This window comes from Polypterus senegalus, chromosome 16, assembly GCF_016835505.1.
Source record: "Polypterus senegalus isolate Bchr_013 chromosome 16, ASM1683550v1, whole genome shotgun sequence".
Lineage (NCBI taxonomy): Eukaryota > Metazoa > Chordata > Cladistia > Polypteriformes > Polypteridae > Polypterus > Polypterus senegalus.
This window is the reverse complement of record NC_053169.1, coordinates 89,609,901-89,637,302: the sequence shown is the minus strand read 5'-3', so window position 1 is coordinate 89,637,302 and position 27,402 is coordinate 89,609,901. Positions and strand designations below refer to the sequence as shown.

Below are 27,402 nucleotides of genomic sequence, written 5' to 3'. Positions count from 1 at the left end.
AAACAAATCTTGCCGTTACGTTTTAGTTAAGACTCTCTTTGCTAGAAGGAAAGTTAGCTTTGTTGATTTGCCCTCTATTTCCTCCACGTCTATGACTAGCGAAAAGCAAAAAGCCTCTAAAATAGCATCAACATGTGGTGAGAGCTGCGGTGGGTTGGCACCCTGCCCAGGATTGGTTCCTGCCTTGTGCCGGCTGGGATTGGCTCCAGCAGACGCCCCGTGACCCTGTGTTCGGATTCAGCGGGTTGGAAAATGGATGGATGGATGGATGTGGTGAGAGACCAAAGTGAATGCGTAGAGCAAAAAACTACGTGGGTGTCTTTTTTCGTATTCTGACTGAGTCGGACGCTGACCTGTTGGACTCGGATTTTGATGCAAGTGATCTGGAGATGGAGTTTGAAAACAAAAGTGAGGTACCAGCATTCGCCAATCGGTCCCCAGCTGATTGTGGTGCTGCTGCACAGACGGCAATGGGAGTTCTGCCACTTACATTGACAAGAGGTACAGACCAGATTGCACCACACTGCAACTGGTACTGCTACCCACCGGCTGCATGAAGACAGCCAGGCTGCCGGCTCACCATACATTTTTGCTGGCCCTTGAGCTGCCAGAGACAGCGAACAGGCGCCAACAGCAGCCACATCGCTGTGTAACCTAGATTGATGTTGATTTATGTGCGAGACCTTTGCTTTGTGTGCTTTTCAGAAAACATTAAGAATTCAGCCCTTTAAAGAGTCCATAACACTTACAAGCATGGCCTACTAAAATAACTTCAGTTTGGAATGGTCAGAGGTCTCGTAAGTGAAAAGTATGCCCGTTGATACTGCATACAGACCTTCATGTTCCTATGTTACCAGCATATCAAATGCCACATTACAGAGATGAGCAGGCACTTTACTGATGCCTTCTAAGTGTTATGAACACCAAAAGAAGCATTTGTTAAGGTTTTCTTACGTAACGATAAATGAATAATGGATGCGTTTTTGTAGTAGCTAAACTAAAGTGTTACCCGTATACTTTGGTCAGCCCCATAGCCTCCAGTCCTTAATTTAAACTTATATCTAGTGTCCTTCCAATGATCAAACCTCCCCAAACACACTAAAGAGACCATCACATCCTGCAGCTGACCTGGTACACAATGCAAACTGTGAACTCTAATTTGCATTACAAGGTTGCCATCCCAGTTGACAAATCAGACTTTAATGAGCTGCTGTTGGGTTTAAAACCAAACACTTGCAGAGATAAATACAGACTATCTGAAAATAACCAGTGACATCACTGAACACCTTCTTATACTGGATAACCAATTGGTTTCAAAACTGCTTCACAATAGTGTGGACATTTTACACGGCCATAAAACCCATACAGCTCTGACTTAAATGCATCTGAAAAGAAAAATTTTAAAACACCTCATAAACTGACTGAAGCCAAAACATTACATGGCGTTAGGACTTGTTCTGGCAATGTCACATACTCTTGTTTAAAGATTAAGATACATTGATCAGAGTACAGACAATGTACTAAACAATGAGAGCGCCTAGAAATGGAGTTTAGTAACGACTGCAAGTAATTCCGTTAGTACTATTCAACACTGCAACATTAACTCCACAAGATCAGAAGAAAATAATCCGAGTAGCACCACATCAAAGCACTCGAGACACTTGACTCGTACAAATCATCCTCCAGGATTGCAGTCTGACAGCTGTGCTCTGCATACGACTTGGTAGAAGAAATCCAATAGCATCAGAATAACCTTCACTATTTAATTCACACAGAACCAAGTGCTTGCCAAGCACAGGCCCGCAATGTCAAAACAAACTTTTAGCTACCATATATCTGTTCAACTTAATCTCACAAGTAAAATAAAATACTGTATTTCATGTTTCCCCAAGTCGGTTTTCTTACAGTACAACCTAACTCTGTCAGTAAATGAACCATAAGCACAATGAGACAAATGCCACAAGCAACAGCAGCTTATAAAGACATGAACTGTCCGCTGACCACAGAGGGCATGGGAGTAATTAGCTACGAGTTCTAAAAGAGACACTGAGCTTTGATCTGCCATTTTGTGCACTAATCTCTTAGCCAGTTTGTATTTTTAAATTTGATGAGGCAGTTTTTTCATACTTTGCATTTTAAAACTGCACTATTGATTTAACTTTTTTTAATGCAACTTTCTCCTAAAGTATATTTCTCTTGAGGACTTTGCCTCAAATTAAATACAAGTCTTACAGATACTTGGAAGTCAATTAAAAGCACTCAGAGGTTACACTAAATTACCATAACAAGCTACACTCAACAAGGCAATATAACAAATACCAGTTTAAATGTAAGGCTTTATATTCAGGGCCATTCTGATAAACTAAAGCGCTGGTCAGTATAAAAAAGGCTCTGAGATTTCACAGCAGCTCTTCTGGGTGGACGTCTATGATTTCTATAGTTGCCTTTTGTACACCCAAAAAGGCACTGCTAAGTTCTCCTGTCCTCTCACACTACAGCTAAAGCTTTCATTTACAGTGAGAACTAGACAAATCAAACCAGCATAAGCACTCACTTCCTCAGATATGTTGCTCTTGTTGAGCATGTGCTTCTGACAGTAAGGGCCTTTTTTCCATGCTTCAGTGTCACCACAGTCACAGAAGCCTCCACCACTCGAGGTTGTCATCTAGAAAACAAGTAATTAGTGTACAAAATACATGGTATGCTTCACCTCCAGCTTCTAGCTCCAAAAACAGGTTTGGACTGAACAAAATAATGTACAAATAATTTATCATAACGGCAGTGATGTTGGGGCCTATTATATTCGGTCCTTACAGCAGTCTCCACTGATAAAATGAATAATTGTAATAGAAGCTCTGCTGGAAAAGATACAATGCAACCACAACAGCTGTTGCATAAATATAAATCACTGTATGTTTTTAGTGTTATAAAATCCTGGAATTTACCTAATATCAATTTGTATACAGATTTGTGATGAGTAATCCAATGTGAACACTATTTTCAGGTTCACTACATATTAAATGCAATAAAGCAGGATTCTACAAGCCGCTTACTTACTCTGTACCGATGGTCCTTATGGATGCTTCCAAGGAAACACTCCATACACAAGACACAGGTTGGGTCTGATGCACAGTCTCTGTGGAGTGCAAAAAGTTACAGGGAAATCAGGGAATGAAATGCACCATTAGACAGTACAAATATTGCAGTCTTCCGCAAAGCAGATGTTCGGCTTCTTTTTTAAATATTAAACACATTCTGACAAATTACATTCAGTTCTTTCATATTTACTTTTTTGACTGCATTACCAAATATGAACTTTATAGCGTTTAAAGATATGTCAAGTACATATTCACTGAAAAACACAATTACATATGCAATAGTCAGTTCCCATTATGTAGAGTACAATTTTCCAAGACTCCTACTTCCAAAAAACACAAACAAGGCATAAAATTTGAATAGCCCGTAGCAGGAATTGTTCTGCAATATGGTGTTACATTTAAGAGCTTTGTCATAATGTTTTACAGATGTTTTATTTCAGATATTATATTCATCACCCAATTAATTTGAAAGGTCATGTGTGGTGTATGGTTCAGTGGCAACTGGACGACAGTCAACCTGGTGAAATCCTTTACCAGTTAGGCAATAGTTAGGTTCAAAGAGATTTTTTAATTAAATTTAAATGACAACATGATATAATGTTGAAAATCTCCATATATAATCTTCATTTGGATCTTGATCTTTGTTTGTCCGCGAATGAATTAGAAGAAGCACTAGATGGCAGTAGAGAGACAGCTAAAACATAGGCATTGCATTAAGAATCTCCTCCAGGCTTATACTACTGAAGACTGTAGTACGCCAGTCACACCTCAAAACACAGACATTCAAACTAAACAAATTGTTGTGCTTTAAATTAACTAGAGAGATCTTGATCTTTGTTTGTCCGCGAATTCCACACATGCGTAGACCACCTTCCAGTTTAGTACGTTGTTGTTACTCACGGATGTCAACAATGTGCCGGAATAACGAAAGGGGTGGTGGACAGTGTTACGCTGGTTAGCTCCTGAGGCCTGGTTAGAGAATGAGATTGCCGAAGATAAAAGGTACGTGCCTACGTAACATATGAATGAAAGAAAGACAGTGGGTAAAATGAACGACAATGTAACAGCACGTTCCAGAAATTATTATTGTTACGTTGTACCGTGGCTTGCTCACATGTCAGTGAAGTGATCTCTATTTATGCTTTAAAGAGCCTGGATACCTATGTGTCCCCCTTTTATAACCATTGCTCCGTGTATATTGCCTTACTCTTTGGATTGCCACAAAGCAACCTGCGAGATTGGAGAAAGGTTGAGAAGACATCGTGAGAGGAAACGACAGCGTTGTGAAAACGAGATGGACTGTGAACGGACAGAAGCAGAAATGCTCCTACACCACCACATAATTACTATTCGGACAGTGATTCCGAGTAGGCCGTTCCTATCCAATCAATGTCCAAGGGTTTTCTTTTGTAATTTTGTTTCCCTTATAAAAAATCATAATGCTGTGCACGAAGGGCCCAGTTCACGACTGACAGCCGCGTTTAAACAGGGAGCCCTTCACAGACAACTTTAACACGTGCAACGTAGTTGGGCGCACATGGCTAGTAAATTTATATAATTGATGACAAACCTTATTCTGCAGATGGTACAAACTCTATCTTACATTATCTTCTAAACCAAAACTGCTAATCCTTTACATAAATTGTACTGATTGTAATCGCATGATAACGTTATTTAGAATACAAAAGGTGTCCTGCGAGTACTGCTTAAGGAATATCTTTACTCTCAACATATTGGAACTCTAATAAAGCAGGTGATTCTGTGGATTTTCCGGCGCCCTACATTGTCATTTAAATATCATTAAAAAAATCTCTTTGAACCTAACTATTACGTAACTGGTAAAGGATGTCGAGGATGCCGAGTTGTCTTTTCGCCGAGTAGCCCCTAAACGGTGGTATATATTCAATCTGGCTACTGATAATGTTCTTTCTACAGTTCTACACATTTATTTATTTAAAATAGCATTTACGCATTTACTAATATAGTAGTGAAGAAAATTCCTATGAAAATGGCAAAGAATCAATAGAGCGCAAGCCGGGTTATTAGACATTTAGAACTGCAGGCATTTGTCTGGGAGTATAACATTTAGCTTCACACTTTTTCAGCAGTTAGTAGACAGCTTGTTTTTGCCATGTACTTGGATACCAAAAAGGAGGTCGCTTGCTATTGTGATCTCTATTTGAAAGACAGAAACCCGTTTCACTTTTGTATTTGATAAAGTCAACAAATACAGTAAATGAGAAAAAAAGGCACATGATAAACAGACATGCAAATATCAAGTGTTAATCACATCCTAATCACCACAAAGAAAATTCTCCAGGACAAACAAGCTGTAATTGCCTTTACTATACTACTGGCATGTAGACTTACCTTGCTCAATTGGAAGAATCCTAACTCACCACTTTTAAGTCAGTGAGCAAACTGATGTTCTATACTATTTGAAACTGGAAAAAATCAAATTCGCACTTAAAAGATTTGTACAAAACGTTTTCAAAACCTGGCAGGATCTAATCAATAATATTTTAGAACAGGCATTTAAATTGAGCATGTAGGTTCTCTCCCCTCAGCTCTCTATTCCTGACGTCATTCTTCCTCCTCCCCTCGGCCCACAGCCTCTGTCTCGGATTAGCACAAATATATCGCTCCTGCAAGTAAACTATGATTCTTCGAGCAATAATGAGAAAGTCGCAAAATCAACGGAAAGTTCAAGCAAATAATAGAAAAAAAAAACAAACAACCTAAATCCATTAAGTAGTTCTTTCATGAAAAGCGGACAGACGTACAAATGGGTCTAAAATAAGAAATTTCGTGCTTGGACCACAAAATTTTTAAAAATGTTTCTAAGTGAGCACTTATGGGCCAAAGGTAACCTACATTCCAAACTTCAAATCCCAAGTCCTCATGGTTCAGGAAATTTCATGATGAGTGAGTGATATTTGGCTTTTATATATATATAGATTAACTAATTTGTCTATTCACTTATTATTAGCATAAACTTTTACACTGCTGGCCCAGCTCTCTTTCTCAGGGACGGGGGTTGATTTGTTTATAACCTATTTTTTGTAAAACTTGAGTTGTGTATGGAATGTTATTTGATTTTAATAAAATCAATAAAACTAAAAAAGGAAAGAAAAAAAAAACAATCCTCTATGATAATATTCATTGACAATGAATATCTTGAATCTTATGATTCCAGATACAAAAAAAAATACTCTTATGTTTCTTGTCTTACAACACTAGTAGTGTATGTACCAGGGCTGTGGAGTCTGAGACAATTTTGGGTACCTGGAGTCGGAGTCGGCAAAAAGTTAACCGACTCCTACTAAATTTAAATGGGAATTAAAAAAGTAAGTTGAAATGTCCCAATTCACAAACAGTCATAATGAACTACTTCTCTGCTGTAAGAATAAAGCCCAATGCATGCAGTGCATAATGTTACCACAAAACGAACATGTCAAGTAACCATGAAGCATGCTTTTCATTGACTGTATGCGTCACTATATGGGATGTAATGCACAGGTAAGGTGCGGCACCGCTTTCCATTGTGTCGTGTTCCACTGTTACAGGGAACTGTGAACCGAGCCTAAAGCCCCCCATACATTTACAGATGCACTGCCGATTTTTCGGCCGTTCAACGAGTCATCACGCGTCAAACGCCTGAAAAATCATCTGGTGTGTTCTCAGCTCCATCGCTCCCCTTCGCTATGCGCCAGTGAAGGGGGCCGAAGGAGCCGAGAACACAGATCTCCCTACCTGTCTCCAGCAGAGGCTCGTTATGCCGATCAGCTGGCCGGTGAGTGACACAATGCACTAAACTTCCGGCTGGCTGACAGAGGAGACAGCCACTGCAGCAGACAAAGAATGTGGTTTGTATTTTTGAACCAATACATTTCCTGTTCCCGATTTGTATGCCTGCTATTACTATCCAGACGCTTGTTTAAAAAAAAAAATAAACAAAACCTTGTTTTCATTGTGTTTGTCTTTAATCTGGCATTATAGTAGAGTGTTGGCTTCCTAGCCAGTAGTTCTGTGGTGAAATGACATGTATGTTGCATTCCTTTCCTTCAATGGATGTAGAAAATACATTAGCATAGTATATACATACAGAGGAGTCGGAGTCGGGAGATTTAGAAACTAAGGAGTCGGAGCATTTATTTACCGACTCCACAGCCCTGGTATGTACTGTCGGTTGCCAAATTGTCTTGTTAAATGACAGTTATAATGATGAACCCAAAACCGTTCATGAAATTGATCTTCAAATCTAAATGAGAGTAACTAGTGATTGTAGATAAATGACCTTACTTGTACAGCAGGACTCTCTCAAAAATAACACTTCATAATATGCACTGAAATAAAAGATTTCCAGCACAATTTCTCAATTTGAACCTAACTCAGCAGTGTTGGGCCCAAGGAAGAAACAACCTCTGGATGTGAAACACCCATGACAGAGGATAATTATTGTACAGGGTGCGCACAAAGTCTGTATACCCCTATCTTTAGGGAGCATTTACAGGAATAACCATGACAATTTGGTTCCTGTGGACATCAGCCCAAGTCTTCCTGGTATTTCGAGGTGTGTTTCCGACATCCTGTCTGGTGCTACCACCTGCTGCCGCTCAAGAAATCGCAACAACGTGGTGGTCGTTCCAAGACGAAGCGATGGGTGACACAAGTGTTTTCACGATCGAGGAGCATTTGGTGGCGACTGTGTGGGTTCATGAGCAGCCCGTTACTGGGAAATCGATCAAAAATGTCATGGATGACTTTGTTGTGCGTTTTGGGAAGGCATCGCCGACAAAGAGGACGTTGTTGCAGTGGGAGAAGGCGGCTTTTGCAACGGGCAGCGTCCGAGATGCGCCGCAAAGTGGAAGACCATCCACAAGGCATGAAACATGTGCAGATGTGGCAGAGTCTGTCCAATGATCCCCAATTAAATCCACTCGGTAACGTGCTGCCGAGTTGGGAATAGCGGAATCGACAATGCAAAAACACATCAAACAGGACTTGCAAGTGAAATGTTGGCGTCCATTGCACGTTAACGAGATATCAGATGCCGACTTGGACAGACGTCAGGAAGCTTGTGATCTGATGCTGCACCAATTTACAACAAATGCTGAGAAGGAAAAAGTTATGTTCTCGGACGAGTACGCGATTTATTGCAGCTCCTGCAATCGAAACGTGTTTTCAAAATCCTCCAAAAGATAGGGGTATACGGACTTTGTGCGCACCCTGTATATAGATACACACAAGATGTGACCAAATTAGAGTATAACTATGTGCGTCTTTTCTATGGATAACACTTTATATTGTGATTACTGAATTATAACAACAACAAAAAAATGCATTTCTAATTGATATGCTTGAATAATCAAATCCCGTGTATTGATGTGGTACTAAAGTAAAGTGAATGCAAGCATTACAGCACAGAATACATCTAATTCTATAAATGACACCAAAACACTTACTGAACTATCTAGCTGTTTTAAACAACTACTGGACCACCATTACATAAATATACCATTTATTTAATCCTAGCAGACTATGTAATGGGCATAAATAAATAAAATGGAAAAATGCTTCTTTCCCAAACCAGTAACTAGGAAATCTGGAAAATTGTAACACAATGCTACTAAACAAACAGTAGCACTGTGGTACAATAGCTGGATGCTTAGGGCCCATTTGCCATCTATGAAAGCTTTGCATATGCCCCCTTTGTTTCGTAGGATGGCTCTCCTTTAGAACTTCAGTCTTCCTTGAACATCTTGATGATGTGCATGGCAGATTAACTGGTATCTCTTAAATGCCCCAGTATACATGATAGGTTAATTCACAACTGTAAGCTACCCTTGTGCAAATGACTGTAGGTGTGCATTGGCCCCAAAGTGGTGTACGCTCAAACACATACCCACATACTTACGAGGCCAACTGAGAATCACTATAAAACGCGCACATTTTTGGAAAAAGAAGGAATGCTAGAGTACCAGGAGAAAGAACTAAAATGGATGGAGCAGTAGTTAGTGCTGCTACTTCACAGCTCCAGGAGAAAAAGTCTCAGATTCTGTCCCAGTAACTTTGAAAACTTTGCTGCGAGTTTTTCTTGAACGTGTTAAACCTATGCACAGTGGGTTAAATGGGCAATACCAAATTGTCTGTACTGCACACGAGTCAGTGTGCAATGGACATGCAATAAATACTTCCAGAGCTGATTTCTATTAATTAGCACAACAACGCTAAATGAGACTCCAGCCCCTGTGACACTGAATTAAACTGGTCTCAAAAGGGATGACACGTTACAGACCACCACAACGCTGACCTGGAAAAAGGAGGTTCAGTAACAGAAGGATGACAGGATGGTTAAAAGTTGAAGACTAAACGTTGCTTGAACAAGCACATCCAGACCCAATACCATTTTAAACATCTTCTCAGGCCAGCACTGGGCCCAGACTAGAAACTGATATGATACCACAATCACTCACTGTGTAAGGCATGGAAGTCTATGATCATATGAATTGTCCATCTTTTTCTTAATCCTACACATTCTAAAGTTAAAAGCATCTGATGAAAATCTAGATAAGCAAACACAGACAACCAATACAGAGTCAAGGACTTCAACTTACCTGCAAGAGTAGGTCGGCTCTCCTACCTTGAAAACACGTCCACAGAGATGGGATGGCTTGCTAGCCTGCTCTAGTTTGGCAAAGCCTGTGGCAGGATCCTCCCCACAAAGATACCATTCCATGGGCCCAAGAAGAAGGTGCTGTGTTAAAATGTCCTCGCTCTGAGGATTTGGGTTTGGACCCAGGCAATAAACTTTTGGCACGTAACATGCCAGGTGCAAGTAAACATCTGACAAAAGGTCTTCAGCTTGCAGCCATATCTGTAATTTGTTAGCAAAAACAAACTGTTACATTGTATATGCATGCAAAGCTGCTGTATATACTAGATCTCTAACTGGCTTACTGACTGCCAGCCAAGAAAATATTGGCAATCTGAAGACAACCTTGAAAAAACATTTTTTTCCCTAGTGGATCAGTCTCATGGCTGTTAAAGGCCCACAAAAGCCCATCCTCATGAAAAAGTTAAATTGTGAAAGAAAACAGAGGCGATATGTCATATTTAATAGTTAAAAAAGACAATCTTCATGCTGGTCTAAACAACAATGCAGATAGTAGAATGTCCAACTGTAAGAAAGAGGCATTCTGTTTCAAGTCCTACCTGTATTCTTTTTTATATTAGTTTTATTTATATTTCAAATATTTATTTATTATTATTTTTTTTCATTTTTATTACTATTTAATTTAATATTGTTTCTTTGTATCAGTATACTGCTGCTGGATTATGTGAATTTCCCCTTGAGGTTAATAAAGTATCTATCTATCTATCTATAAACATTGTGATATTTGGCCGGCTTGTCATCCCGGTCAATACCCCCAGGCCGCCAGATGGCGCCCTCCCTGCAGTATGGAGGTGCCCCGGAGACCAGCAGGGAGTCATGGACTTTGTAGTTTTTATCCTCAGCCCTGCTGGATACCACAGGGGCCGCAAGAGGGAGCTGCACGGAGGACCGAAGACTTTTTTGTGCCCTATAACCCGCAAGTTCGTCAAAGGAAGAGCGACAGGCTTCCGGGGATGAAGAAAAGAACTTTTTACCTGACCCGGAAGTGATACAGGATCACATGGACTAGGAACACTTCCGAGTCAGGGAATATAAAAGGACTGTGGGAGCTCCCAGACGGCGAGCTGGGCGGGGTGGCAACGCGTCTGGGAGAGGAGGATTATTTTTTGCATTTGTAATAGTGATTTATATGAGTATTGTGGAGGAGAGGGTGCTTTGTGCACTGTGGCATTTAAATAAAGTCACCATTTGGACTTTTACCTGGTGTCTGGAGTCGTGGACAGGGGTTCAAGGGAGAGATAGCTCCCCCCTATCTGTCACAACATATACAGAAAAACAATGACACGACACCAAAACTTAGGTGTTACTATAAAGTTCTCTCATAATAGAAATCTCAAACTACTGAAAAATATTTAAGATATTCACCCTGTTTAGTGGGTGGCGCGGTGGTAGTGCTGCTGCCTCACAGTTAGGAGACCCGAGTTCGCTTCCCGGTCCTCCCTGCGTGGAGTTTGCATGTTCTCCCCATGTCTGCGTGGGTTTCCTCCCACAGTCCAAAGACATGCAGGTCAGGTGCATTGCCGATTCTAAATTGTCCCTGGTGTGTGCGTGTGTGTGTGTGTGTGTGCCCTGACCGGAGTTTGTTTCCGGCCTTGTGCCCTGTGTTGGCTGAGACTGGCTCCAGCAGACCCCCGTGACCCTGTAGTTAGGATATAGCGGGTTTGATAATGGATGGATAGACCCTGTTTAGTCAATTTCTATCAATTTCTTAAGAATGGGTTTCTTTTTACTGTCTGGAACAAAAACATCTTTTAGTTTCCTCTGAATTTTAATTGCCATCTTCTATATTCAGTATATTAAATACTACATTATCAGTGTCACTTAAGAATTCAGAACTGTCACCATTTCCTTCTATCCTGCATTGTTCTTTATCAGCTGCACCAGGACAGTTACTTAGCTGGGGGCTTAAAATTATCCCACCAGTTCATAAGGATATCATTAATACTCTATAAAAAAACTCTAATCCTATATGTACTATCTTGATAACTACAGTGGTGTGAAAAACTATTTGCCCCCTTCCTGATTTCTTATTCTTTTGCAAGTTTGTCACACAAAATGTTTCTGATCATCAAACACATTTAACCATTAGTCAAATATAACACAAGTAAACACAAAATGCAGTTTTTAAATGATGGTTTTATTATTTAGGAGAAAAAATCCAAACCTACATGGCCCTGTGTGAAAAGTAATTGCCCCTTGTTCAAAAATAACCTAACTGTGGTGTATCACACCTGAGTTCAATGTAGCCACCCCCAGGCCTGATTACTGCCACACCTGTTTCAATCAAGAAATCACTTAAATAGGAGCTGCCTGACACAGAGAAGTAGACCAAAAGCACCTCAAAAGCTAGACATCATGCCAAGATCCAAAGAAATTCAGGAACAAATGAGAACAGAAGTAATTGAGATCTATCAGTCTGGTAAAGGTTATAAAGCCATTTCTAAAGCTTTGGGACTCCAGCGAACCACAGTGAGAGCCATTATCCACAAATGGCAAAAACATGGAACAGTGGTGAACCTTCCCAGGAGTGGCCGGCCGACCAAAATTACCCCAAGAGCGCAGAGATGACTCATCCGAGAGGTCACAAAAGACCCCAGGACAACGTCTAAAGAACTGCAGGCCTCACTTGCCTCAATTAAGGTCAGTGTTCACGACTCCACCATAAGAAAGAGACTGGGCAAAACGGCCTGCATGGCAGATTTCCAAGACGCAAACCACTGTTAAGCAAAAGAACATTAGGGCTCGTCTCAATTTTGCTAAGAAACATCTCAATGATTGCCAAGACTTTTGGGAAAATACCTTGTGGACTGATGAGACAAAAGTTGAACTTTTGGAAGGCAAATGTCCCGTTACATCTGGCGTAAAAGGAACACAGCATTTCAGAAAAAGAACATCATACCAACAGTAAAATATGGTGGTGGTAGTGTGATGGTCTGGGGTTGTTTTGCTGCTTCAGGACCTGGAAGGCTTGCTGTGATAGATGGAACCATGAATTCTACTGTCTACCAAAAATCCTGAAGGAGAATGTCCGCCATCTGTTCATCAACTCAAGCTGAAGCGATCTTGGGTGCTGCAACAGGACAATGACCCAAAACACACCAGCAAATCCACCTCTGAATGGCTGAAGAAAAACAAAATGAAGACTTTGGAGTGGCCTAGTCAAAGTCCTGACCTGAATCCAATTGAGATGCTATGGCATGACCTTAAAAAGGCGGTTCATGCTAGAAAACCCTCAAATAAAGCTGAATTACAACAATTCTGCAAAGATGAGTGGGCCAAAATTCCTCCAGAGCGCTGTAAAAGACTCATTGCAAGTTATCGCAAACGCTTGATTGCAGTTATTGCTGCTAAGGGTGGCCCAACCAGTTATTAGGTTCAGGGGGCAATTACTTTTTCACACAGGGCCATGTAGGTTTGGATTTTTTTTTCCCTAAATAATAAAAACCATCATTTAAAACTGCATTTTGTGTTTACTTGTGTTATATTTGACTAATGGTTAAATGTGTTTGATGATCAGAAACATTTTGTGTGACAAACATGCAAAAGAATAAGAAATCAGGAAGGGGGCAAACAGTTTTTCACACCACTGTATCTATCTATCTATCTATCAACCCGCTATATCCTAACTACAGGGTCATGTGGGTCTGCTGGAGTCAGTCCCAGCCAACACAGGGCGCAAGGCAGGAAGCAAACCCCGGGCAAGGTGCCAGCCGACCGTAGTCTATCTATCTATCTATCTATCTATTATATACTGCCTTACATCCATCCATCCATCTATCTATTATATAGTGCCTTACATCTATCTATCTATATATCTATCTATTATATAGTGCCTTACATCCATCAATCTATCTATCACACAGGGCCATGTAGGTTTGGATTTTTTTTCTCCCTAAATAATAAAAATAATCATTTAAAAACTGCATTTTGTGTTTACTTGTGTTATATTTGACTAATGGTTAAATGTGTTTGATGATCAGAAACATTTTGTGTGACAAACATGCAAAAGAATAAGAAATCAGGAAGGGGGCAAATAGTTTTTCACACCACTGTAACACACATCCGCATACATAATTATACATTACCAACATACAGTGTATGCACACTTACCAACTGAAAATATTGAGCATAAAACACACAGGGAGAACCACAGAATTTTACACTGTCTTAATTTTAATTGAAATTTGTATTTGGTTACCTTCAATGAAACAGTTTAAAAAAAAAAATGGGTAGCTAGCTAGAACGTCTTGTACCAAGGGTGAAATTTGAATGAAACAAAACATTAAATGATATTTTAATTTATTCCTCTTTGCTCAGGGCATATTAATGCCATTATTTTCATATCTGATCTGGCTTTTGTGAATAGAGTCCTTTTCTTTTTTGAAGACTGACAGCACAGATGTCTGATTAGCCTGAGTTTTCAACATCATTTGTCCGGTAACATTTGTTTGGTCACATTAAATATCTTCCTATCTGCAAGTCAATTTGAATGAATGAAAGAAAAAATAAAAATAAAAGACACAACCTACTCATTCTTATCAATTGAGATAAACATATTGTATACATGTGGCAAAAACTATTAATGTGACCAGAAGTACTTAGATAAGGTTACAGAAAAATCTACATAACTAAGGGGAGCGTAAAACTGTTATAGAAGGTATCCACACTTTTTTTTTTTTTTGTAATTAACAGGATTAGCCCCCCCCATTATGATACCTATTTTAAATATAGTTATGTGTATACATTATATCACTGCCTACTTATATTTCATCAGTTTAGTCAAGCTTAGAATCTGCAAGGGCCACAACATATTCCTGCAGCATAAGGAAAAAGGCAGGTGTGCCAAAGCTAGCCAGGGTGTCACACTTATGACACCTTAAATGGTAAGTCTGTTAAAATACCGTATGTAAAACAAAGCTATGTTGTAACAGAAGAAATGGTCATCATCTGTTTGAAGGTGAAGTCAAGTGGGCCACACACTACATCTAGCCATCCTTAGATTCTCAATCTCTACTCGCATGGAAAAAGGTCATTTTTATTCTTGCTTAAAAATTGGAATATTTAAGAAAAATCATAAGTGCAAGCAGACAGAGTGACTGTCGATCCCATTGAAGCATTGTCGAATGTGTAAGAGGGAGGTGAAAGTACAGCCGAGCAGGATCCCGAGTTGTTTGGCATGTTTTGGGTGCGACCCACCTGCCCGGACGTTCTGAGAAAGCGCCGTACCTGTAAAACAAGATGTACCGTATGTTAAATGTGCTTTTGTGTTATGCCTGGTGGTGGTGTTGGTGCTTTCCAAATGTACCTTACCTAAGGCTGCATTATTTTAACACACCGGGTCGGGCTGCAAGCACCCATCAGAGCTCAGCAAGTCTTACGTATTGCTGCAGGCTAAATAAAAACTAGCAGACGTCTAAGCGAACACCATTTACTTCAACCTGAAAATGCGCCCCCAGGGTCGAGGAACTCTGTATAATAGAACAACAGTTCGTATAAGGTAGCATTTCTCGGACAATTACAGAGTACAAGCGTACCGTATTTTTTTGATAAAGCGTTTAAAGAAAAAAAAAATGTTGACTTGCAGTCCAAAACACAATCCACATTCATCACAAACGGTACGTTTAGAATTAAGCACGAGAAGTCTGCACAGAGCGATACTACCTAAACATGATCAGCAGGCTTTAAAATGTACAACTTAAACAATGATATAGTGAACGAAAACGTCATCCCTTTATAAAGGCACTACCTTCACACGTAATGATACTATTTGGATATAAAAGTAAGGCAGGGATTGTTTCACTTCCATGACAAAATAACAATAAAAACAATGTAGCAAACTACAAACATAACAACCCTCAGAAGCCCCGTGACGAACAGCAGCGCCGAAGAAACCACGGGGCCCCACACGCGGTCTGAGTCAATCTCCGCAACACGACAGGCGCACGCGAAGGCTCCCTACCAGCGAAGTGTCTTTCGGAGAGAAATCCAGCAGGCCACCAGTTAAAAACGTCCCTACTTCTCCAGCAGCCTCCGCCGCCATTTTTCTTGAAACAGGAAGAGGAAACAAAACATTCGAGCCGCTTCCGCCTTGCTGTCGCGCAAAGGTGTAGGCGGGGTCTCACCGGCCACAACGAGTGTTTTTATTGGACAACGCCCAGGCATACATGCAAATTGAATCGCTGTTCACCTGTAAATGGCAGTAAAGTCAGAGACGGCCGCCTTTACAACGGAATGGAAGCGTCTCAACTAGAAGGAGTGCAAGGGGACGAGCGAATGGACTCGGCGCATATGCGATTGGAAGAAAACGGCTGCTGTCCAGCCCGGCTATTTACGGTCACTAGTCTATAATGTGTCTGCCCGAACGAGCTCTCACTCTTTAAAGAAGGCTGCTGTTATTTGTTGGCGTCTCCCCAGAGATGGGGCAGGTATCTTACTTATTTCTCTTGGGGCCTGCTACATATTTAACTGCCAGCTGGTGAAGGAATTATGCCATTAAAATTGCCCTTAAAATTGCACCATGCTTTGCATTTTTTAAAACTAGTACCTTTGAAATGTACTTGTGATTTTCATATTGACATTTGCTTATTTGGATGACGCCTTTATCCAAGGTGACTTAGAACATTTATGATACAATTGGTTGCATTTCTTTTGGTTTTCCAATTGGACTCAGGCAGGTCAAGTGACTTGCTCAGGGTCGCACAGTGTCAGTAGCGGGATTTGAGCTCACAACCTCAAGGTTTGAAATCCAAAGTACACTGCACCACACTGCCTGCATATTGAGTCTCCGGTAGTGCCTCTTTCTGATCAGTTAGTATTTTTTTATACACAGCCCTTTCAATGATCATTATACACATCGTTTCATTCATTTTCAAATCAAATTCAACTTTATTTGTCACATGCAATTATACACACAGTATAGTATGTAGTGAAATGCTTAGTTGCAAAGCTCCAAGACCATGAATTGGAAGAATATAAAAGACAGTAAACCAATATACACACACCCACACACACTAGATGTCCCCCACGGGTCTGCCTGCATAGAAGTGAAACAGGACAGCGATGAGGGCCCTGCCTGGCTCCCTACTCCCGATGTCACGCTTCCCCCTTCCCTGTCTCGAATTAGCGCAAATATACTGCTCAAAAGAATTAAAGGAACACTTTTTAATCAGAGTATAGCATAAAGTCAATGAAACTTATGGGATATTAATCTGGTCAGTTAAGTAGCAGAGGGGGTTGTTAATCAGTTTCAGCTGCTGTGGTGTTAATGAAATTAACAACAGATGCACTAGAGGGGCAACAATGAGATGACCCCCAAAACAGGAATGGTTTAACAGGTGGAGGCCACTGACATTTTTCCCTCCTCATTTTTTCTGACTGTTTCTTCACTAGTTTTGCATTTGGCTACAGTCAGTGTCACTACTGGTAGCATGAGGCGATACCTGGACCCTACAGAGGTTGCACAGGTAGTCCAACTTCTCCAGGATGGCACATCAATACGTGTCATTGCCAGAAGGTTTGCTGTGTCTCCCTGCACAGTCTCAAGGGCATGGAGGAGATTCTAGGAGACAAGCAGTTACTCTAGGAGAGCTGGAGAGGGCCATAGAAGGTCCATAACCCATCAGCAGGACCAGTATCTGCTCCTTTGGGCAAGGAGGAACAGGATGAGCACTGCCAGAGCCCTACAAAATGACCTCCAGCAGGCCACTGGTGTGAATGTCTCTGACCAAACAACCAGAAAGACTTCATGAGGGTGACCCAAGGGCCCCATGTCCTCTAATGGGCCCTGAGCTCACTGCCCAGCAGCATGCAGCTCGATTGGCATTCGCCATAGAATACCAGAATTGGCAGATGCACCACTGGTGCCCTGTGCTTTTACAGATGAGAGCAGGTTCACCCTGAGCACGTGACAGAAGTGAAAGGGTCTGGAGAAGCCATGGAGAACATTATGCTGCCTGTAACATCATTCAGCATGAGCAGTTTGGTGGTGGGTTAATGATTGTCTGGGGAGGCATATCCATGGAGGGTCACACAGACCGCTACAGGCTTGACAAAGGCACCTTGGCTGCCATTAGGTATCAGGATGAAATCCTTGGACCCATTGTCAGACCCTATGCTGGTACAGTGGCTCCTGGTGCACGACAATTCCTGGCCTCATGTGGTGAGAGTATGCAGGCAGTTCCTGGAGGATGAAGGAATTGATACCATTGACTGGCCACCACACTTTCCTGACCTAAATCCAATAGAACACCTCTGGGACATTATGTTTTGGTCCATCCAATGCCACCAGGTTGCACCTCAGACTGTCCAGGAGCTCAGTGATGCCCTGGTCCAGATCTGAGAGGAGATACCCCACAACACCATCTGTCATCTCATTAGAAGCATGCACCGATGTTGTCAGGCATGTATACAAGAACACAGGGGCCGTACAAAGTGCTGCGTACAATTTGGAGTTGCTGCAATTAAATTTTGGCAAAATGGACTAGCCTGCCACATCATTTTTTCACTCTGATTTTTGGGGCGTCTTTGAATTCAGGGCTCTGTAGGTTGATCATTTTCATTTCCATCAAACGATGTGGCATCCTTTCGTTCCTAACACATTACCCAGTCTATATCAGTATAGATATCCAGGAGGATTTCTTTTTCCCATTGAGATCTGATGTGTTTTCAAAGTGTTCCTTTAATTTTTTTGAGCAGTTTATATTGCTCTGCAAGCGAACTATGATTCTTAGCTTGATGAGAGAAGTCGCAAAATCAACTTGAATGTTCAAGCAAATTCTAGAAAAAAAGCCTGATCTCAATCCGTTAAGTAGTTTTGTCGTTCGCCAGCTAAGCGGATGTAAGATATGCGCCGAGGCTGGCGCGTGAGTGAGGGGGGCCTCAGCCCGCTGCGTCTCTCTCGGATTCACGCAAATACATCGGCACCGCAAGCAAGCTGTGATACTTAGCGCGATGAGAGAAGTCGCAAAATCAACCGGAATGCTCAAGCAAATTCTAGAAAAAAACCCGATCTAAATCCGTTAAGCAGTTCTCTCGTGAAAATCAGACAGACAGATGTTTATATATATATATATATATATATATATATATATATATATATATATATATATATAAAATCCAACGTCAGATTTAGATCTGTTTTTTTTTCTATAATTTGCTTGAGCATTCCAGTTGATTTTGTGACTTATGTTATCGCACTAAGTAACATAGTTTGCTTTCAGTACCTATTTATTCGTGCGAATCTGACAGAGAGGCTGAGGGGAAGGGGTGGGGCCCTCCTCATTCACTCACCAGCCTCCATTAAAGTCGCTCTGCCTCTTGCCCCGTGTTGGAGCGTACCTTGCCTCCGCTTAGCTAGTGATACCTGTTTGCTCAACAGGCAATATCATCTACAGATTGTTAAGGAGTAATGTTTCACGTTTTCGAGAGCAAGATCACAGCTACGTGTGTTTTAGAGGGTAGCTGCTGATTGCCAGAGATATCATGGCTACGTACTTTTCTCCCCACACAGGGGACGCTCTCCTGTCAGAGCTGAACACGATCAGATACACTGCCAATGTTTGATGTTGGAGCGTACCTTCCTTCCGCTTGGTCAGAATGACATATTTTTTTATTGATTTTTAAAGTTTGTCCTGTTTCACTGCTATATAGGTGGAGCCGCGGAGAACAGCTAGTAATAAATAAGACCCTATAAATATCAAAAATTCAGACGTGAGCGTCAGTAGGCTTTGTGCCCTAGGAACCAAGTTACCCCATCTATTATATGACATTTCAGTAATTATTTACCGGTCTAATGCTGATCTTTCTGATCGTAAAATAGGTCATTACAATAGCAATTGAAGAATTAATAATTAATAGCAGAATTATGGTATTTGCAGGTTCCTCTAGAGTGTCCCTTTCTCTTGCATGATTTGGCACAAAAACTAATCAGCATTTTGTCATCTTATAACAGGCATAAGTTTCGACTTTGGTATTTTTCCGTCCAGCCATTTTAGCTCTAGACCATCCTCAAGAAATCGTGACATACAGACAGACAGACAGACACACACACCCATCATCGAGATATAAATGTTTAAACATGACAATCCATCAAAAACCAGAGATCAAAGTTTTTGACGATTCTAAAGGTTTCACTCCTCCCCCAAATATGATAGGTTATGGTGTGGTGGGGCGTAAAGCAAAAATCTGCATGTACAATGAGAGCAGTAGTGTGCATTATATTACAATAGAGCCCCAGGTAGCTGTAGGCAGAGACCTCACTTAGGATGTGGATGGACCGTAAACGGAGGTTCCTCCTCAGTCTCTCTAAACTGGTCTTCAGGCGGCACAGAGAAGAGGCCATTGTTGTGATGGGTGGCATCTCTCTGTACCCTGATCCAGCATCTCTTGGTATACAGTAGATGTTGTGGAAGTTAGAAAATGCACAACCAGTGATGTATTCATCTGACTGTAACACCCTCTTGTGGTTCTGCTTACTGGCATCATTGGGGTGGGGGTGGGCTTCTGGGGCTTTAACCCCAATCTTTAAAGCCCACGCCCACCCCACCCCATCCCATGATCTTAGGACATCTATCCCTTGGTTGTCAATAGCCCAGGCCCCTCTTCCTGCCAGTCTGTGTTTCTAATATACATTCATGCGTGACACCTCCATGGAGAATGCCTCCCATCTCTCCGTCTGCACTTAAACTCCACTGAAGTGGAGAAACACCCCCACTCTTGAGCAAAAACTCACGGGTACAACCTCCATGTTCATCCAACATATTGGTTGGACTAATAACATTATCAGAGGGAGGGCTAAGTCCCTAATAACTTCTTAAGCTTGTGACACCCCTGGTCATACTAGATGCTGTTTTCAAACCAGGCTTTAATAATTACAGTACTTTTCATGGTGGACATGTAGAAGTTTTTCAGTATCTTCAAGGACAGCCTAAGGTCTCTGAGGTGGGAAAGACACTGTTGTGCCTTCTTCACCAAGGTGTCATTGTGCTTGGTCTAGGTTAGGTCCTCCATGATGTGGGCACCGAGGTATTTGAAACAACCTACCCTCTCCACCTGAGTGTACTTAACACTGGTAGTGCCTTTGCTGTTTACTCCCAAAGTCTCCAATCAACTCCTTTGTCTTGCTGACACTCCGGAGAAGACTGTTGTCCTGACATCATTGTGACTGACTCTCCATTCAGGTAAACGTTATCATTTTTGGAGATACAGAAGCGATATGCAAACTTTAATGGATCCAGTTTTTTGGGCAGAGAAGAGCATACAGTCAGATTCATAAGTGACACAATTTTCATAATTTTGGCTCTGTACACCACTACAATGCATTTAAAGTTAAGCAATTATTATGTCATTGAAGTGTAGACTTTCAGCTTTAATTTAAGCATTTTATCCAAACTATTTTATGAACCACTTAGGAATGACAGCCATTTTTCTGCTTAGACACCCTCTCCCCCATTTTCAGGGGCTCAAAAGTATTTGGATATTGGACTGGCAAGCTGTTCCCTAGCCAGGTGGGATCAGGTCCCTCATTATTTCATTAACTAGTAAGCAGGTAAAAGGTCTGGAATTGAGTCCAAGCGTGGAATTCGCATTTAAAAGCCGCCACTGTGAGCTCTGAATATGAGGTCCAAAGAGATGTCCATGCAAGTAAAAACAGGCCATCATTTGGGAGAGGAAACAAAACAAACCCTTTAGAGAGATAGCAGAAAAACAAGGAGTGGTCAGATCAACCATTTGGTAGATTCTTAAAAAAGATGGAACACACGGGTGAACTCAGCAACACCACAAGGCCTGGAGAACCACAGAATACAACTGTGCTTTATGATTGCAGAATTCTGTCCTTGGTGAAGAAGACCCCCCTTCACAACATTTATCCAAACCAAGCACACTCTCCTGGAGGTAGACCTGTCATTGCCAAAGTCGACAATCAAGAGAAGACTTCATGAAAGTAAAGACAAAGGGTTTACCACAATGTGCAACCCACTGGTAGGTCTCATGCATAGAAAACATTATTATGGCGCTTTTCCACTGCATAGTACGGCACGACACGGTTCAGTTCAGCTCACTTTTTGGGGGTTTTCCACTGGGAACAGTACCTGGTACCTGGTCCTTTTTTTAGTACCACCTCAGCCGAGGTTCCAAGCGCGCCGAACCGTTACCAAAACGTGACGTGTAAACTCTGCTGGTCACTGATTGGCCGGAGAAAATCGTCATTACTGCGTCACTGGCTATTCTTTTCTTTAAAGGTACACACACGCGGACGTTTGTGTCCCATCTCTCCATCGCTGGACGCAGTTTGTTGCATAAGTGGATGAATGTTTCTTCAGACATTCGAAAGTTCTCCAGCCACTGAGTGTTTGTAAAACCGGGAACAATCACATCCCACCACTCTGAAGCACGGTTAAATGTCCAAACAGATGGTCTGTTGCGGTGACTTTTTTGCAAAATGTGGAAGATCTGTAATATACAGAATCAGCATTTTAATGTTACACTGGCAGTTAAGTTCATTTTATGCTTTGCAACAGTGATAAAAGTTAGCTAGTGATGTGCTTTTTTTAGATGCTTACCCTTGCGCGTCGTCGAGCTAAAGTGTTGTCGTTGTCTGCGTGTTGTTGTAAAAGTTCCACGGTGTCACGGCAGTAGATGCGCCAACTATAACGACACGTGAATAATCCCGCCCACTCTAAAGCAGTACTAAAGTGCAGTCGAAACGCAAACCGAGCCGAACTGAGCCGAACAAAGGTGAGCTGTACTGAACCGTGCTGTGCCGTACTATGCAGTGGAAAAGCGCCTTTAAAAGCCTGTCCAGTTCTGGAACACTTTTGTTTGGACAAAGGAAACTAAGATCAATATTTACCAGAATGTTGGAAAGAGAAGAGTGTGGAGCAGAGAAGAAACGGCTCATGGTCCAATGAATACCACATCATCTGTGAAACATAGTGGAGACAGGTTTATGGCATGATCCTGCATGGCTGCTGATGTAAGTCAGTGACTGGCGCTTATTGAGGATGAATTCTGAAGTGTCCAGGGCTCTACTGTCTGCTCAGATTCAGCCAAATGCTGCAAAACTGATACTGTGTGAACTCTTCACAGTACAGACGGACAATGAGCCGAAATGTACAGTGACCGCAAATCAAGTACTGGAGGATTCTTCAAAGGCCAAGTCAGTCAACTGACCTCAACCCAACTGGACATGCAGTTCACTTGCTGTTGGCAGAAAAGTCAAACAAACAAGCAGCAACAATAACACAACACATAGTACAATACAATACAATACAGTTTATACTTGTATAGCCCAAAATCACACAGGAAGTGCCGCAATGGGCTTTAACAGGCCCTGCCTTTTGACAGCCCCCCAGCCTTGACTCTCTGAGAAGACAAGGAAAAACTCCCAATAAAAACCTTGTAGGGAAAAATGGAAGAAACCTCGGGAAAGGCGGTTCAATCAATTAATCAATCAACATTTATTTATATAGCACATATTCATACAAAAAAATGTAGCTCAAAGTGCTTTACAAAATGAAGAATAGAAAAATAGAAGACACAATAAAAATAAACATAAGTCAACATTAATTAACATAGAATAAGAGTAAGGTCCGATGGCCAGGGTGGACAGAAAAAACAAAAAAAACTCCAAAGGCTGGAGAAAAAAATAAGTTCAAAGAGAGACCCCTTTCCAGGTAGGTTGAGCGTGCATGAGAGTGCATAAGAGTAACACACAACAGGCAACATCGACATCGCAGAGGGCCTACAAAACATGACGGGGAGACAAACTTAACGTAAGCATGCGTAATATAAAACATAAAATGCTTGGTAATGACGCAAAGTCAAAAAGAAACACTACACAAATTCAGTTTTTATTCAGTGTAGTGTACTTCCACTTTTGAACCTAAGCATCTTGTATATAAACGTCTACGTGTGGAAGTGTGTGTGTCTGTCCGGCCCAAGACTAAAAAGTTGAAAATAATATACAGTATATATAAAAAATAAGTGTGGGTGCTTTTCATCAATCAACATTCAAAAAACACTTCTTAAAATCTTAGCAAAAGCACCCAGCTTTTATTTTACGAGTGATGTATGAGAGACTTAATTGTACTTTTTAGTACACTTTTTAACTTAATATAAGCATGGTTTTTAAAAAGTATTTTATATATATATATATGCACTGTGAGTGGAAAAAAAACACACCAAAATGTTTTTCATCACATCTTCAACAATAGTCGGCCGATTTTGATAAAATTTGGAACCTTGTATAAACTTGTGAGTAATTAATACAACTGTTGTTGGAAAACATATTACATACACTTTGTATCAAACATTAAGTAAATCAGCCAACTATTGTTGAAGATGTGATGAAAAATATTTTAGTGTGTTTTTTTTTCCACTCACAGTGTATATATATATATATATATGTATATATATATATACAGTACAGGCCAAAAGTTTGGACCCACCTCCTCATTCAATGTGTTTTCTTTATTTTCATGACCATTTACAGCACTCCATCACTCTCCTTCTTGGTCAGGTAGCCCTTACACAGCCTGGAGGTGTGTTTGAGGTCATTGTCCTGTTGAAAAATAAATGATCGCCCAACTAACGTGACTTCTGCACAACACAACTGCTGGTCCCAACCCCATTGATAAAGCCAGAAATTCCACTAAATAACCCTGATAAGGCACACCTGTGAAGTGAAAACCATTTCAGGTGACTACCTGTTGAAGCTCATGGCCCTGTGTGAAAAAGAGAATGGCAATAACTGAGATAACTTGCAAAGCAGTAATCAGAGCAAAGGGTGGCTAGGTCATTTTAACAAACGAGAATATAAAACATGTTTTCAGTTATTTCACCAGGATTTTTGGTTTTTGTTAAGTACATAACTCCACATGTGTTCATTCATAGTTTTGATGCCTTCAGTGAGAATCTACCAATGTAAATGGTCATGAAAATAAAGAAAACACATTGAATGAGGAGGTGTGTCCAGACTTTTGGCCTGTACTGTATATATAGATAGAGATATATAGATATACTCAGCAAAAAAAAGAAACTTGTGTTATATTTGACCCTTTTCAGGACTGTGTATTTCAACAATAATGTTTTAAAAATCCAAATAACTTTACAGATCTTCATTGTAAAGGGTTTAAACAATGTTTTCCATGCATGTTCAATTAACCATAATGAATTAATTAACATGCACCTGTGGAATGGTCGTTAAGACCTTAACAGCTTACAGAAAGTAGGCATTTAAGGTCACAGTTCTAAAAACGCAGGACACTAAAGAGACTCGTCTACCGACTGTGAAAGATGCCCAGGGTCCCTGCTCATCTGCGTGAACGTGCATTAGGCCTGCTGCAGGGAGGCATGAGGACTGCTGAATAAATTGCCATGTCCGCACTGTGAGACGCCTAAGACAGCGCTACAGGGAGACAGGAAAGACAGCTGATCATCCTCGCAGTGGAAGACCACGTGTAACAACACCTGCACAGGATCGGTACATCTGAATATCACACCTGCGTGACAGGTACAGGATGGCCACAACAACTGCCCGAGTCACACCAGGAACACACAATCCCTCCATCAGTGCTCAGACTGTCCGCAATAGGCTGAGAGAGGCTGGACTGAGGGCTTGTAGGCCTGTTGTAAGGCAGGTCCTTACCAGACATCACCAGCAACAACGCCACCTATGGGCACAAACCCACCTTCGCTGGACCAGACAGGAGTGGCAAAAAGTGCTCTTCACTGATGAGTCACGGTTTTGTCTCACCAGGGGTGATGGACGGATTCGTGTTTATCGTCGAGGGAATGAGCGTTACACCGAGGCCTGTACCCTGGAGTGGGATCGATTTGGATCGATGGCTAGGGCCATTCCCCCCAGAAATGTCCAGGAACTTGCAGGTGCCTTGGTGGAAGAGTGGGGTAACATCTCACAGCAAGAACTGACAAATCTGGTCCAGTCCATGAGGAGGAGATGCACTGCAGTACTTCAAGCAGCTGGTGGCCACACCACATACTGACTGGTACTTTTGATTTTGAGCCTCCCTTCATTCAGGGACACATTGTGAAACATTTTTAGTTTATGTCTTATGGTGTTGACTCTTTTAGTGTTCATACAAATATTTACACATTAAGTTTACTGAAAGTAAAAACAGTTGAAAGTCAGAGGTCGTTTCTTTTTTTGCTGAATATATATATATATATTTTTTTTTCCTGGTTTTTCATGAACCCACTGCCAGTAATAGCAACATGTCTGCTGAAGTGCTGTTACTTTCTATTGACTGTAGATGGCAGACTGACCTCAGCTGTGCAAGTTTAAAAAAAGAAAAAAAAAACCCACTTGCGTTGCCATGTGGTAGAAAACAAGAATTTAACAGAAGAACTTCATGGGACCTCTCAAGAGATTCCACACAACACTGAAAACAGAATTTGCAGATTTAGGTGAAACTAGGCCCCTGAAAACTTTAAGACGCCGAGCCCAACAGAGATAAGAACATGTTGTGGCCTCGGAGACTAAAATGGGACTCCACAGATACAAAGAATGGTTTTAAATGAGTCAAAGGGGGAGATCCAGCAGGAGAAAGCTAGAATCAGGCCACCAAATTTACAGACAGACGACAGAGAGGAATGGGATGGCACTATACAGACGACAAGTGGAGCGGCGATCCGTGCACAGTAAGTGGGATGCAGGTTTGCAGACAGTGGGAACTGGGAATACATGCAGCCAATGAGACAGGGTCCTACAATGTTATATTTCAGCCAGGGTTCCTCCTCCTCCGACTGGGGTTCACACCTTTGATTTATGTCATCTTTGTTCATGTTTGATTCTTTTGTCAACGATAATCTTGTGAATTGTGTTAGAGTAGTTGGTTTCACCCAGTGTTCACCGTGGTATGCCAAGAGAGCTACCCAGGTGTGCTGTGGAAATAATAGTGTACTGCACGGTGGTGGACACCTGTCTGAGGAGGACAGGACTACCTGGAGAATCTGGCATAAAAGAAGCTCTGCGATTGCTATGTTCCAGACACTTGGAGCACTTCGGACACGTCTCCTGGCTGCTACAGTCCCATCTACCTGGATATGTGTTTGCCGGCAAGTCTCACGGAGAATGTGAATAGTGGGTTTCCTGTGGGGCAGCAAGGGGTGAGTGAAGAGACCAAGCAGCTGGGAGATGTTAGCAAAGGTGCAGAACGCTGATCTCAGAGCTGCTCCTCCGGTAGTCTCGCCCCTTCAGAAAACTGAGCACAGGTATGAGATCAGATCAAATCAAATCAAATAGCCTTTTATTGTCAATCCACTATATGTACAGAACATACAGAAGAATTGAAATACTGTTTCTCTCTCATCTTCGTAGTACAATAAAAGATAAGATATATAAAAAAAGTATATAAGTATAACATATAAGTAAATAAAATTAGAACTTGTAAAGTAAACCTAAGTACTGTGTGCAATAACCAGTAGTGCAAAAGCCACTTGCACTAAAAAGTGAGAAGGTGCATTCTAGAGTAGCTTATGAGACAGACAGTTAGCAGCAGATGTGAGTGACCTCTCCTGAAATCGACCACAATCTCTTTGGTCTTACCCACGTTCAGAAAGAGATTGTTGTCATTACCCCACTGGCCCAACTGGCTCACCTCGTTTCTA

General features: G+C 41.4%; 1 protein-coding gene and 1 long non-coding RNA gene across 6 annotated transcripts in view; one reads left to right on the top strand and one right to left on the bottom strand.

Annotated features, from left to right (window-relative positions):
* The window catches only part of ubr2 (ubiquitin protein ligase E3 component n-recognin 2), a 64,838-nt gene extending 48,995 nt beyond the window's left edge, over positions 1 to 15,843 (bottom strand). For all 3 annotated transcript variants that reach the window (XM_039738738.1, XM_039738740.1, XM_039738739.1), the window contains exons 1-4: positions 15,734 to 15,843; positions 9,716 to 9,975; positions 3,058 to 3,136; positions 2,555 to 2,665 (exon numbers count right to left, since the gene is read on the bottom strand). In XM_039738738.1, coding sequence (XP_039594672.1) covers positions 2,555 to 2,665; positions 3,058 to 3,136; positions 9,716 to 9,975; positions 15,734 to 15,814 — 531 coding nt within the window. In that variant the 5' untranslated portion in view covers positions 15,815 to 15,843. The remainder of the gene's footprint in view (positions 1 to 2,554; positions 2,666 to 3,057; positions 3,137 to 9,715; positions 9,976 to 15,733) is intronic.
* Positions 15,844 to 15,935: 92 nt separating this feature from the next.
* LOC120516801 overlaps positions 15,936 to 27,402 on the top strand; it is a 36,046-nt gene continuing 24,579 nt past the window's right edge. For 2 of the 3 annotated variants that reach the window (XR_005630919.1, XR_005630918.1), the window contains exons 1-2: positions 15,936 to 16,199; positions 20,768 to 20,951. This is a non-coding gene — a long non-coding RNA (uncharacterized LOC120516801). Of the gene's footprint in view, positions 16,200 to 20,767; positions 20,952 to 26,112; positions 26,434 to 27,402 lie in introns of those variants that run through there. The other variant, XR_005630920.1, reaches the window with a different exon arrangement.